Consider the following 14,596-nt stretch of genomic DNA (forward strand, 5'->3'; position numbering starts at 1 on the left):
CAAAAACACCACATAAGAAATGTTTATAAAATCTGATGAGGAACACAACCAATCCTGGGTATTGAGACGACGCGCATGAGGATAAATCATGTTTTCTTCGCAGAGGAACCAACCGGTGAACACTCGTGTTTATTTCAGTTACCGTGTGGACGTAATTTGTGATGAGCGCCGGTCCCTTTCAAATTGTATCATTATTTCTGTACGGTCCATATATTTGAAATGACGTTTCACATTCATCTAGTCATGGATGATTTGCATTCGAATTATCGATTAATCGATTAACGAACCGAAAAGTAAAATATTTGTAATCGGTTATATCATGCCGATATAAGCATTAACTTCTCCAGAGGATCATCACCGATCGTTTCAAACATGTGCCGCACTCTCATTGGTGGAAATATGGCAGCACAGCGAACAAAAAAAATCGATTAGTTGTTAATCGAGTAATTAAAAAATGTGTGTGTCGATTATTTTGAGTGTATAACTTCTTTACGAAAAGAGATACAGACAATATTTTTGTAACAAAACATGTGTCTCTTGAAGCTTCAAAGTCTCTCATATCTATAGATAGAGCTTGAATTAGGGCGAAATAGCTTTTGTAAACAATAACTTCTTTCGATGATTTCTAGAAATTTAAGACTCGCCAACGTAAATCAACATCACCATCGGGTAGGGCAAGACTTCCCCTACCCGATGGTTATGTTGGTTTGCCTTAGCGTGCCTTGAGTTCCTAGAAATCATTGAGAGAAGTCATTGTTAACAAAGGCTGTTACGCCCTAATTCCAGCTCTATTTAGATATATGACTTTTATGACAAAAATTTGTTAAAAAACTATAGAGCTTTTTGACGTTTAATCGGCGCACACTACTGCACCATTTCAATCGAACGAGTGCGAGCAAGAGAGAAACAGATTAGTGGGAAAACAAACCGTTCATTCATCCATGTGTGCTAGATAGAGAAAGACGATTAAACGTCAAAAAGGTCTATATTGCCACCAGTTGACAGCTAAGCCCGTGAAAGACGTCTTTCTTTTATCCGTCTCGTTATCAGGTTACAAGCTAATGAGTTTTCGATCAAATGGGTGCTAAACGTGAGAACACCTTGGTAGTAGACTTTAGTGTGCTGCCGAAGCGACCAGATGCATCTGCCGTGCAGAAATTCATGTACGGTTAGTTGAAACTGGACATAGCGGACGCCTTAAACAACCGCAGTTTCATAATGTTAGAAACTGTGTCTACGTCGAGATGGTAGATGCATCAACAGCCAAGCGCTCCTTTGCATCACACGATCGACGGTGAGACAATTGGTTACATATCGCAATCAAGCAAAAACCCTGTAGGTTCTCTGGACAAAAGGCGCATCACGCATTACTACTGTCAATGACCCTACAGACGCAGCAAAGGCCACAAACGATGAAAACAGCGAACAAACATTACTCGATACCAATCAAACCCAATCTACAACAGGCGGAACCAGCAAAAACACCCAGCACCAACACTCCGATAGAAACAATAGCGCACAAGAATCGACGGATAGTGAAGCGGACGAATTTCAAACCATCGCCAACAAACGAAGGCTGTCAACGAAACAAAAACACAACAATGCGAAACGGTATGTTGCAAACCAGGGTTGCCAGAATGATGGATCAACAGGAAATGAAAATTCGACGGAAGAAATAGAAGACGAATTGTCAGTTCCGGACTCACCAATCAAGACGAGGAGTAAAAATAAGCAGCTAGGAAGAAAGTGAACAAAAATGAATTTGAATTAACTGTATTTTCACATATTCTTTTCCAGAAACGAACCAGCCTACGGCTGAACGTCTCTTCAATGAAGAAATCAATTAATCAATCAACTATATTGCCAGGTACACCCTTACTCAATTCTGAAAAATTGCTCTAAAATGAAAACGTTAAGAGATCGAAAAAATGTTCCATGAGTTGCAGCTTAGAATTGACTTATCTACAATTTCGCTGAAATCTACGCTTTCCATTTTCAAAAATAAGAAAGATTGTTTTGAAATAGGGGAAAAGTTGGCTTCGGCAATACCTTAACCTATTATCGTCAGGGGGTAAACAACGTCCTTGAGAACTCAATTTTGGTATGTGGATACATTGTGTTTCAGAGCATCTATTGGCCTAATTTGAGTGCTCTAGGATTTTGTTTACACCCTGACGATAATAGGTTAAGGTATTGCCGAAGCCAACTTTTCCCCTATCAGTTAATTTGAGCAGGTGGATCACCTTTTCGTGGTACGTTACGGGATGTAAGATCTACCAACGATTCCTAATCCTGACTACTTTAAACTAGGGGCAAAGGATTTTTCAGTAATCAAAGGAACACATCTTAGTCCTTGTTACTTTTTATGCCTTGTTGATAGTAACAACACCGACAAACCGACATGACACTTAATTCTGACTTATACCCGAAAATCGTAAACGGTCGATTTAACTGTGCAGTGATCCTAACTGTCAAAACCATAGGATTTTTTGATCTAGATAAAAATAATTTGTCCAGAATAGATCAGAAACGAACCAATTCATAACTTTTGCATGCGGGCTCATGGCTTAGCTAAATATTTCCCGCGAACCCGGATCCAGATGTCATTAGTGTGCTTTGGTCAGAAATTTTATTGTTTTTGCTATGGTCATTCATGTCGGTTTGTCGGTGGTAACAAGACTCGGCTTTGTCCACCGAGGATGATCTTGAAACAAGGAAAAAATGAGTTAGTTAGTCTTCATCTAGGGGAATTTACGTATTGTCGGCAACCTAAGCAGCGACCTTCTTTCTATAGCCTTTTCCTCTAAGGAACGCACACATATGCAGTATTGGTTTGTTTACAATCTTTTGCTGCCAGCTGCTCTAACAATTTCAGTCGAAAGAATTGTCAAAAACTGTTTTGAAACGCTTTTACAAAGCTCCAATCTTCTCTAGTGAGAGCGAGTATTGTCGGCAACCAGTTTTTATTCGGCAACCGTTCCATTTGAACTGCATGCAAATCTGCTGTTCTATTATCGGCAACTCGAAATCAGCTACAATTTGTAGTGCGTGTGTTTCATTTCAAGAAAACCTTGCTAGATTGCTTTTTCTCAGTGGTAAAAATATAGTCAAATTGAAGCTGAAAGCATAAAGAATCGTTTGCATGCATTCAGCGAAGTGTTTTCGTAAGAAAATCCAGTGAAAATAGTGTTTCAATTTGGGTTGCCGAAAATAGTCTGGCATGCCGAAGCTGTCATTTCCCCTATGTGATTCCTAATCTTCAATTTGTTGTTCCATAGTTTGAAGTGGTTAAGACTACACACTTAGAAAAATTCATGTAAATTTAGGTGCTCTGAGAGTGACATATACGAGCGTCAATTTTGACATAAATTTGAGTCATAATAGACGCAAAATATAGCTTAATCAAACGTACTTTCCGTAGAGCAACGAACTTTTCAGTCTCAGAGCACTTAATTTTACATGACATGTTTGTTTACGTCTCATCTTTTATGTCAAAGACGGATTCCGTCACGTGTAAAATTAGTTATTTCTGAGTGTGTAGGGTTCTAATGCATGATCATTACCGGTGTCATTGCTTAATTTTGTTGCTAAGACTTCCAATTTTGGAGGGTAATCTAATTCTTCGAAGGGTATAAATAGCGGGACCTTTCAATTTGAATCGATTCCTTGCGATGAAGGCTGTATCAACCGAATCTTCATCATTTCTCAATAGTGATGGAGTAATACGACATGCACTATAAACTATGGACACAATAGATCAAATTACTGGTCGCAGTGGTGTTATATCCCGAAAATTTTTGACAAGTATCAAAAGAAGGATCTTTGTATGCACAAAAACTTCACTTAGGGTAAAAAAACGTCTAAATATTAAAACAAAAGTATTAGCACATTTTTTTTATATATCGGAGGCAGCCTTGAGTCCCTTTGAATTTCGAAAAGGATAACGGCCAGGTGATGGACTTTCGTGTCTACTATTTAACACCGGCTTAGAAGCTGTGATAAGAAGAGCTGCAATAGACACGAATGGCACGATCTTCAGGAAGTCTATTCAGCGTCTTGATTTCGCCGATGACATCGAAATCTTGGTGGAATTTTCATGCCATCAACGCAACAAAGACGAAATACATGAGAGGAAGAGGTTCTAGGGAAGACAATGTTAGCCTCCCGCCCCGAGTTCAGATTGACGGTGAAGAAATCGAGGTGGTCGATGAGTTCGTGTATTTGGGCTCACTGGTGACCACCGAAAATGATATCAGCAGAGATATTCAAAGCTGCATTATGGTAGGGAACCCGAGCAAAGCTGGAGATCAAATTGAAATCAAAATTTTCTGTTATGATGTAACTTATTTTGAATACTCCAGTTGATCTCATTTTGGTTGACTTAACGGTTAACACAGCAAAAATGAGAGCAAACTTTTACACTGTTGAATCAAACGGAAAACTAATCGTGCTTTCAATGAAATCAATTTAGTTTCTGATTTTGCATTCATAATGTTTAACTGAATACGGGCCTGGAGTAAATCATAAGCATCCATGCTTCTCACGCTGAAAGACTTGAGCTCAAATCTCACCCCGGGCAAATAACGAATGATCTAAAAAGTGTTAAACAAAACAAATAAACAATAGGCGTTAGTTCAACGACAGATGAGCTTAAATTAAATTTTAAACAAGACATTAACAGCAGAACTTCAAGTTAAGTTGCTTTCATTTAAAAAGTCTTGACTGCATAATGAAAGCACAATATGGTATCAGACTAATGTCATGACAATTGAAATCAAAATGAGTTTTCATGATGATAGGAACTGCAAACTTTAATATAGATTTGCTTTCATTTTGTTAACCGACTTTGCTCGGGAATCGTGCCTACTTTTGACTCCAGAGGACGCTGCGGTCGAATTAGATTCGCCGCCGCACGAAGTTGACTATCGTCAAGACGATGATTAGACCGGTGGTCCTCTACAGCCACGATACCTGGACTATGCTCGTGGAGGACCAACGCGCCTTGGTGTTTTCAAACGGAAGGTGTTGCGGACCATCTACGGTGGAGTGCAGATGGATGACGGAACGTGGAGGAGGCGAATGAACTAAGAATTGCACCAGCTGCTGGGAGAACCATCCATCGTCCAAATTGCAAAAATTGGGCGACTACGGTGGGCTGGGTACGTCGTAATAATGCCGCATGACGACCCAGTGAAAATGATTCTAGAAAGCGACCCAACAGGAACAAGAAGAAGAGGCACGCAGCGGGCAAAAAAAACTGTGGAAAAATGAGAAAATTTATATCGAAAACTTCACCACAATGGTAAAACTCTATTATTTAAACAAGGCTGACAGTGTTTTGAAATTAAAATTTTGGTAAACAGCTTTTGAAATGAGAGTCAAAGTTTTATCAAAAATTCGGTTGTTGAAATTTACAGTTAACAGTTCACTGAAGTCGGTAGTAATTTGTAAGTGTGTATACAAGTCTGCAATGAGGAACTCGAACAGTGTTGAAGGGTTTGAATGTGAAGAAAGCGCCCGGTCCAGATGGAATCCCAAATGACTATCCAGGCGTTCCAGGATATGTTCAGGGTGGTGCTGCTGAAATGTCTAGTTGAAGGTTTGAAGGTCTGGAAGATACAGAAATTAGAATTGCTACCGAAACCAGAAATGCCTCCAGAAGATGTTTGCTGAAAACACTTGGAAAACAACTGGGAAGGATTTACCTCAGCAGGCTGACGAAATGTACGGTAACTGACCATCGATTGTCGGATCGATTGTCGGTGAATACAATAAGGACAGGTATAGAAAAAGCCGAGAAGTCGTTGAAACAACAAACTGAGGGGAATTCTATATCGCGCCGTGATTACGATAGTCGTCAAGAACGCATTCAATAGCGCTACCTGGGAAGACATCGCCGACGCGTTGCGCATAATCTGGCTACCTTTTCAGAATTCTGAAGAGTTACTTCAAGAACCGTGAGATGGAGTATTAGGCAAACATGGGACGGAGATCGATTAGGATTACTTCATGGAACGAGATGTATAAAGGCGTGCTGACGCTTAAGCAGCCCAAAAGTGTCGAGATCATTGGCTTTACTGACGACGTTGTCTTAACAGATAATAAACGAGAAGTGAGAACAAGACAAAATGCTCGCAATCGAGGCGATCGAAACGGTTGCAAGGAGTGAAACTGCAGATAGCCCACCACAAAAATGAAATGCTATTGGTCAGTAACTTACAAAACGATGCAGAAGGCAGAGTCGGATGCGGAGAGTACATATGCTATAACCTCGAAGTGCGTGCGTGAGGAAGCGGCGAAAGCCAACATGGTGGTAGCTAGAATCATGCCGACCAACTCTAGACCAAGCAACAGCAAGAGGCGCCTTCTGTCTAGTGTATGTTTGGCTAGTGAAGTGGAGCAGTGCGTTCAGGCTAATGGCCATGTGAGTCGTGAGCGCGTATAGAACCATCTTGTAGGAAGCCGTATTATCGCCGGAATAATCCCTATCAGCATAACCTTGGCGGTGTACAGCGAGTGCTACAAGCGGAAGGAAACCAGGGGAAACGGTAAAAGTTCCCCCACATTAGATACTTTTGCGTTGCGTTGACGTAAATTTGACAGTTAGACAATAGATTTAGCTGTCACTTTGCCGCAACGCGCAGCGCGGTGTCGAAGGAATGGGACACGGCGGAGAACGGTAGATGAACTCATAAGCTAATACCGAATCTCTTGACCCGAGCATGTACCTCTCCAACTTCAACTGACACCATTCGTAAGTCCTATTGGGTCACTGTTGTTTCAGGAAGTACCGTAAACCGAGGTGAATTTGATCATTTAAGTGAAGTTGATCACTTGAATTATTTTTTATGATTTTGTTAAGGATAAATTCTTCAATATTTTATTAAGTTAATTTAAATGGTACTTTTAAAACGTGTTTCCTAACAAACGATACATTATACCACGCTTAATTTGCAATTTTGTGGAAATGATAAAATATGCATCTTTTAACTGCTGCTCAACTTCCGATCATAATCATCATTTGTTGTGCTGCTGTAAAATCATAGCTAACATGTGTTTTACACCACCAACTAGACTATAGCAAAGAACAATGAAGTATGTGTTTAACATACAAATTTATTTGATTATTAACAATAACCGCAAAAATAAGTACTAGGATTGGATGCTTCTGGGAAACCGTTTACTCGAACGCTCCTACTACGGCGCTGGTGCCAACCGATTTTCCCATCCCACCAGATCTAGCACCCTTCCTCTAACAGCAGCTATACGTTCCTTTGCCACACTACCTACCCCCTCACACCTTCTTGATTCCACAGTCGACTGACCTGATGGCGTGTTATCAGTGTGCGAGAACGAAAAAAAATAAAGGCCACCATATTGTTTACGATGTACATGTTACTGCTTTTCCTCGGTAACGTTTAACTATTTTACATTTCCAGATGTATCTGGGACAACAGATGCTATTAAAATTGTAACCCATATCCTCGTGAGAAAAGTTTCACATTCAACATGTGGAAAGCTGCTACTAGCCTTGCATAGTAAACTCAAACTACAAATCAAATAACAGTGCACAGAAACAATACGGATAAGTAGAAACTCGGAACAAAATTACAGCTTGTAGGAACATAAAATTAAATTTCAAGTGCGACAGGACCACTGACTGGAATGTATCAGGGTTGATTAGCGCCGAAAATTACCTGTTTGGATTGACATATTGCTGGCTATCAATTATCCTTTTCCACTTTTTAATCCTCCCTCCTCGAATGTCACTGGCCCGAAACTAACAAGTTCCAACTGGTTGTCGCACTCGCAAAACGGAATTCAGGTCCAAAAGCTTCAACGTCGTCTTAAACAACCAGCTGCCAGCATATTTTCCAGCTGGTAAATCGACCGAGCGTAGAGGAGGAAAAATTCCACAAATCCATACACGGCTCTATTTTTTCCAAAGCTTCCCTTCGCAATTTTCCAGATGAAAAATCTTCTAGCTACACTTATTCCTTCATTGAACGGTGTCCTTCTCTGCCGTTATCGCTTCACTGGAGTTGAACTTCACCTTCAACGCAGACTGCCAAAAGGGAACCGACACCACCACCATAAACCATTTCCCTTTGCCACTTTTTTTTTGTTCCCTGCACGACTTTTCACAGGGCTGGTCAAAATCAGTCAACTTTTATGCCAGTTCACCTGCCATTTTCCACAGATGTTCTGCTGCATTCGGTGCCTTTTCCACCAGCTCGTTTCTCACGAGCATCCGATCTACAAAATGTTCAGTTCAAATGCACTGTCCACCGAACGTTTTCCGCAAAATTTTCACTTTTGGCTGACAGATTTTCACTTCCCAAGCAAATTTACCTAGGCTGGAAAAATGTTGCTTGGAAAAATCTACACTATGTACTATCGACGAAGGTCCTCTCTCGGGCAAAGGAAAAAGTCATCTGAGCTACCCCCAGTGAAGCTTTTCCACCCAATGCGATGATGTGAGACTGTCGCCATTAATCCTCCTGGTTGCTCTCTGAGTTCCGGTTCGAAGCTCTCTCTCGCATGCCGCAGTGAGTGGTCCTATGTTCCCGTATGGTGAAGAGTAATCAACAGAATAACCGTCCTTCCCGTTTGGGGGGGGGGGTGTTCTTTCTACGCAAAAGCCAAAACACCTATATGTTGACAAGTCCATCAAGTAGCGTGAGTCGTCGCTGTAATGTGGTATTTACATCTATGCGGATTTGCTAGGGCTAATGTACTAGCACTGTGCACAAAGGTAGCCAGCTAAACAGGGCATCAGCGTCTACCAGCATGAGATTTCAGGAGCAACTGAAAATCGTGCTAGGCACTTCGCACATATGTAAATACCCCATAATGGTTGCTATCGTGGCTAATTTCACAAGGCAAATCAGCCATGAAAACGGCAATTTGTGGATTCTTTCAAACTTGTTCTTTAGAGGCCATGCATTTATTATGTCACGCAAAATTGGGGAAACATTACCCCCCTTTCCTCCCTTTCGTCCTATCCCTAATGCACTACTAAAATTTTCCGGGTTTCCCTATCGGAATCCGTCGTCAGATTCCCCATCGCGATTCGTCGTCGGATTCCCCATCGGGATCCGTTACGGATTCCTCGTATTCCGTCATTGGATTCCCCATAGGGATTCATCATCGGATTCCCCATCGGAATCCGTCATCGGATTCTCCATCGCGATCCGCCATCGGATTCCCCATCGAGATCCGTCATCGGATTCCCCTTCGGGATTCGTCATCGAATTCCCCATCGGGATCCGGGATTTTCCATTGGGATTCGTCATCGGATTCCCCGTCGAGATCCGCCTTTGAATTCTCAATAGCGATCAATTTTCGGATTCCTCATCGGCATCCCTGTTTGGATTCCTGATCAGGATTCTTCTTCGCGTTTGCCATCAGGATCCGAGGGGGCGACACATCTAAATCTGAATTCTAGATGCTCAACAAACCTCACTCTAGCTAATCAATCTTCGAAAAAATTTTTTTTCATTTCTCGCATCTACTTGCATCGCGCATCATCTTTTTGCAGGAAATCTTTAGAATCGTCATCAATCTTCTTTCTACCTACTAAGTGTGCACGCAGCTAACCACAGCAAAACACAATATTTTTAGCTTCGTAGATAGAGTCACCCCCCTCGTCAGGGGGTCTCATAGTTTCATAATTTCGAAAAGTACTATTTTAGCTGTAATGAGTATGTTTAGTCCTGCCCTCGAGATCCTTCCTCGGAAGCAGAAGCACCGATGGGAGAATGAGCAAAAACTATTGTATTTATCGTTCCAGTCACGTGACGCGTCACCAGGGATAGGAAACAAAAAATAATAAAGAGACGTGTGATGAGCGCTATGAGCTTGTGATAATGAAAAATGTGCGCTCATGCGGAATGTGATTATTTTCAAAAACATAACATTTTTTAAAGTTTCAATGAAGCATAATATTGTTCTATGGAACTAACATCCATTGATTTTGGAACGGTATTGAACGAGTTTATTTTGTACTTATTTTGAGCTCTCTTTGCACGTCTCTTAAATTTATGCGCGCTCTCTACCGTGGTCTCTTGCTCTAAAAAAAATAAAGTGCAGGAGACTAGGGGAACTGGGGTAATCCCGGCCCCTTAAGCATTAAGACTATTTTAAAATAATAAAGAGCTAATTTGGTTATATTTCCCATCTAGAGTCCATGTTCAGACAGTTTTGAATAGAAATTGTGTGTTAGCATGGTTTGAATAGCTGTTAATAATAGTTTGTTAATAACTGTTTATTACAAAAAAGTTACAAATTGAAGAACGCAAAATAAGATCTCGAAAACAAAGGACGCACTTGAAGTGTACAGAAGGCGCATGCGAATTCACTTTTCTCTCCATTCGATAGGCCAAAGAGAATCCCAATGGCGTTTCAACGGCAAAAACGCCCAAGAAAATCCGTAGGCCAAGTTGAGCTGCCAGAAGCAGTTTTTTATTTTCTACAATAAAGGAATATTTCGCGACCCCTTATCAGAACTAACGGTACATAAGGTAAATAAATTTGAAAGCCATTAAATGTAGCCACAAATTTTGTAATAGGCTCATTTCATGCACTGTAGAGTGCGCTAGCCGATTTTGAGAGGAAATGGCATCGAATCCATTTGTTTACATCATAATGACGATTTTCAAAACTCAAAATAATCGGGAGTGGTCTTATTTTTCGATTATCTACAGATCTGAACTGATTTACAGCTGAAATAACTACTCATTAAAAATCCAGAAGATCATAACTGCTAAGACAATTTTATAAATCTCAATTTTTCACATCAACAATATATGGAAGCACCAGCCGGATCACTGCAAACCCGATACAGAAAACAAAATATTCCACGTGGATGATGATTTCAAGCACATGCGGTGGATAAATAATTTAAATAAAATGCTCCATTTGCAATATAAAAGCATTTTAAGATTGAACTCGTATACCTCACCGTGTAAAATTTTGAAACCATCATCACTTTCATAGTTCTTCTATTCTCCACGAGTACCAACTTTGATTTTCCAATTGGCAATCTAACAATAGCATAAAGCGCCACTTGTGGCAAATAGGAGAACTATAAAGCTGATGATGGTATCATAATTTCGCACGGTGAGGTATGCGAGAATATTTAAAAAACGCTTTTATTTAAATAATAAAGTATTTGGTTGTGCATACAATGTTAGAAAAGTTTAAATCTAAAGATCTAAACGAAAACTAAGAAAAAAATTAAAATCCAAAATTATACATCTATCGGGTAGCTTTTGAGGTTTCTTCCCCCGTAGCAGCTTTTACAAATGACAAATATTTTTTTTTTTTTTTGATTATAAATGCTTTTCAAGATTTCTTTCCTATACCTCAACGTGCAAAATTTTGAGACCATCATCATTCTTCTACTTCTCCTATTCGCCACGAGCGCGATCGTTAAATCGCCAATTCGTATGGAATTTTCCACTCGCTTGCTACCCAAAAGTGAGTTAGTTGTACTCAAAAGCAGGCAAATATGATATTACTCAACGTTGGGTTCCCACCCTCATCATTCTTTTGAGGGTTCCCATATTCGTCGCCAGAGGCTGAAACAATCGCTTAGTTTCTGTAGGCTCTTTTTATGCACCATCATGCTGATTTTGAGAGGAAATGTCATCCAATCCATTTGATTACATCATAATGACAATTTTCAAAACGTAAAATAACGTACATTTTATTGCACACCTTGCAAATTTCCATCGGGAGTGGCCTTATTTTTCGATTATCTTCAGATCTGAACTGATTTACAGATGAAATAACCACACATTAAAAATCCGGAAGATCATAACCGCTGGGACAATTTTATAAATCTTCATTTTTCTAACCAAAAATATATGGAAGCACCAGCCGGATCACTGCAAACCAGAAACAGAAAACAAAATATTCCACGTGGATTATGATTTCAAGCACCTGCGGTGGATAAATTAATCACGAAAGGTGAAAATATGTTCCTCTTCCTATGCTTCACGGTAAAAATTTCCACCCTCATCACTATTTTGAGGGTTCCTCTATTCACCGCCAGAGGCTGAAATGATCGCTTAGTTTCTTTTGGATTCGCCTATAGGGTTGCCACCTAGCTGGACTCTCCTTACCATCTTATAAATAGGCGAATCCAATAGAAACTAAGCGATTGATTCAGCCTCTGGCGGTGAATAGAGGAACCCTCAAAATAGTGATGAGGGTGGAAATTTTTACCGTGAAGCATACGAAGAGGAACATATCAAGAGCAAATTTTCATTATGTCGTAAGTAACATTCGCACCAATCCGAGAAAAATAAAGTTTTGTTTTGATGACCGAAAAGTTATTCCTATTTCCAAGTAAACACATATAATCTCATAGTGATAGCAATGTTTAACATTTTAGCAGGGTTTTAATCATACAAATGCAAATCGCTAGCTTTCATGCTAAAAAATACTGGTTTTTGAGTCAAAAGTTATTATACGTCGTTTGGTGGCCCCTATTATTACTTAAGTCAAAGTGTATTTACCAGGATATTCGGGAGAATTATCATTTACGTCTCCTTACGTGCAGCCCATTCATCATTTTAGGACCACCGAAATCATCTTAGCAACAAACAGTTCGATTTATTCACTTTAATAATGAGAAAGCGAAACGACGAAAATACACTTTTCACGGGTTTCTCAGTGCTGTTACTTAAGGCAAACGGCATCTCTATAGAAATCGGGTGACTTAAGTAACATCGAAAACTATTTTGATCGGAAGGTGATTACGTCAAAAAGCAGTTTGACTGGTAAATAAATTTAAAAATGGGATTTGATCCTATATTCGGACAGTATATAGTGTAATAGCAGGAGAATCGATTGACACTGATAGCTCGACTTTGTTTACCTTTGTTACATTCGACGTAATGAAAATTTGCTCTTGATATGTTCACCTTTCCTGATTAATTTATCCACCGCAGGTGCTTGAAATCATCATCCACGTGGAATATTTTGTTTTCTGTATCGGGTTTGCAGTGATCCGGCTGGTGCTTCCATATATTTTTGAAGCGAAAAATTAAGATTTATAAAATTATCGCAGCGCCCTAATAAAAAATAACCATAAACGAACGATAACCCAAATCATTGAACTATTCCACAAATGGTTTGGATGATACCCAGAACACGTCGTTAAGCAAATATTATTTGAGAACATTAATGGTTATGGTTATGATAGTCAGTAAGGTCCATTAATGGTTTTGTATTATCGCTCAACTTTACGTGGAATATATCGTGAATTGGTAATCAGTAATTTACAGGCAACCATTTCGCGATATATTCCACATAAAGTTGATCGATGTTACAAAACAATTCATGGACCTTACTGACTACCATAACCATAACCATTAATGTTCTCAAACCATAAGTTAAAAGGTTCTAATATAGTCCGCCTCCCGAAAATAGATGGAGAAAAGAAGAATTTTGAATGGTAATGGTTCTTAACAACTCATTATTTGTAAGGTCCGCTTCCAAAAAACCATAATACATAAGGTTAAAACTTTATCATTAAACGTTCATGTAAAGTTCCATAACCAGTTGAAGTTTAGCAGGGATTATAAACAATTTTTAACCATTTTCGGTAAGGTCAATTTATGGTTCGCGTTTATGCGGGCGACTTGTCAAAATTGGAACAATCGATTATCTGTCAAAGTCATAGGAAAAGTTATTCCAATCGAGCAGAAGACCTGTCAAATTGATAAGAATCTTAAGCAATTACGCCCCTTTGAAATGTTGGCACTGATTTCTAAAGAGCCTGAATTTATAAAGAGACGACATCTGATGTCGTCTCTTTATAAATTCAGGCTCTTTAGAAATCAGTGCCAACATTTCAAAGGGGCGTAATTGCTTTTGTAAACAATGACTTTAGCCATCAATTTCTCGCGAATGAAATCTTACCTCTTCAAAATAACAATGCTAGCTGGTAGAGGAAACATTCCTCTACCTAATGGTGTCATTATTTTTCATGAGTGAGCTTTTATTCGCGAGAAATCGATGGCTAAAGCCATTGTTTACAAATGCAATTACGCCCCTTTGAAATGTTGGCACTGAAATGATGATTACCAATTCTATATAAACATTTCAAAAGGTCCTATCTGCATTGATTGATTCTCTTCATCGACTTTCTCTTTCATTGATAACTCAGAAGCAAAACATTTTCCTGTTGTATTTGACGTTTTGGACGATAGATAAGAACCTCCTTTATCAAACTATGTGGTTAAAATAGCACGAAATCTGTTTGCATAGCAGTGATTATCAAAAGAGAAAGTCGATGAAGAGAATCGATCAAAGCAAATAGGAACATTTGAAATGTTAATCGAGAATTGAGGCATGAAGAACACCTTCATTTTCGACAGCGTCCAATTCCAATCGTAATTCAAGCTGAACATTGCATTAGGTCCTAAGTAATATTGACGGATTCTCTTCGTCAACTTTCTCTTTGTATTCCCACGGCCATCTAAAGGGTAGTATTTTCAGGTATTTTCAGCACACATATCGGAAAAAGAAGCTTTTATCTAGCATCTAATACGACAAACACAACAAGAAACGGTTATATACTCAA

At 39.4% G+C, this 14,596-nt stretch overlaps 1 protein-coding gene across 2 annotated transcripts in view; it reads right to left on the reverse strand.

Annotated features, from left to right (window-relative positions):
• Window positions 1-8,411, reverse strand: part of LOC135702022 (small G protein signaling modulator 2-like) — a 45,149-nt gene extending 36,738 nt beyond the window's left edge. For both annotated transcript variants that reach the window (XM_065222988.1, XM_065222986.1), the window contains exon 1: window positions 7,698-8,411. In XM_065222988.1, the coding sequence (XP_065079060.1) occupies window positions 7,698-7,713 (16 nt within the window). In that variant the 5' untranslated portion in view covers window positions 7,714-8,411. The remainder of the gene's footprint in view (window positions 1-7,697) is intronic.
• Window positions 8,412-14,596: the final 6,185 nt, after the last annotated feature.

Source organism: Ochlerotatus camptorhynchus, unplaced genomic scaffold (genome assembly GCF_037179485.1).
Source record: "Ochlerotatus camptorhynchus isolate MF236.1 unplaced genomic scaffold, CSIRO-AGI_Acam_v1.1 ptg000182l, whole genome shotgun sequence".
Taxonomy (NCBI): domain Eukaryota; kingdom Metazoa; phylum Arthropoda; class Insecta; order Diptera; family Culicidae; genus Ochlerotatus; species Ochlerotatus camptorhynchus.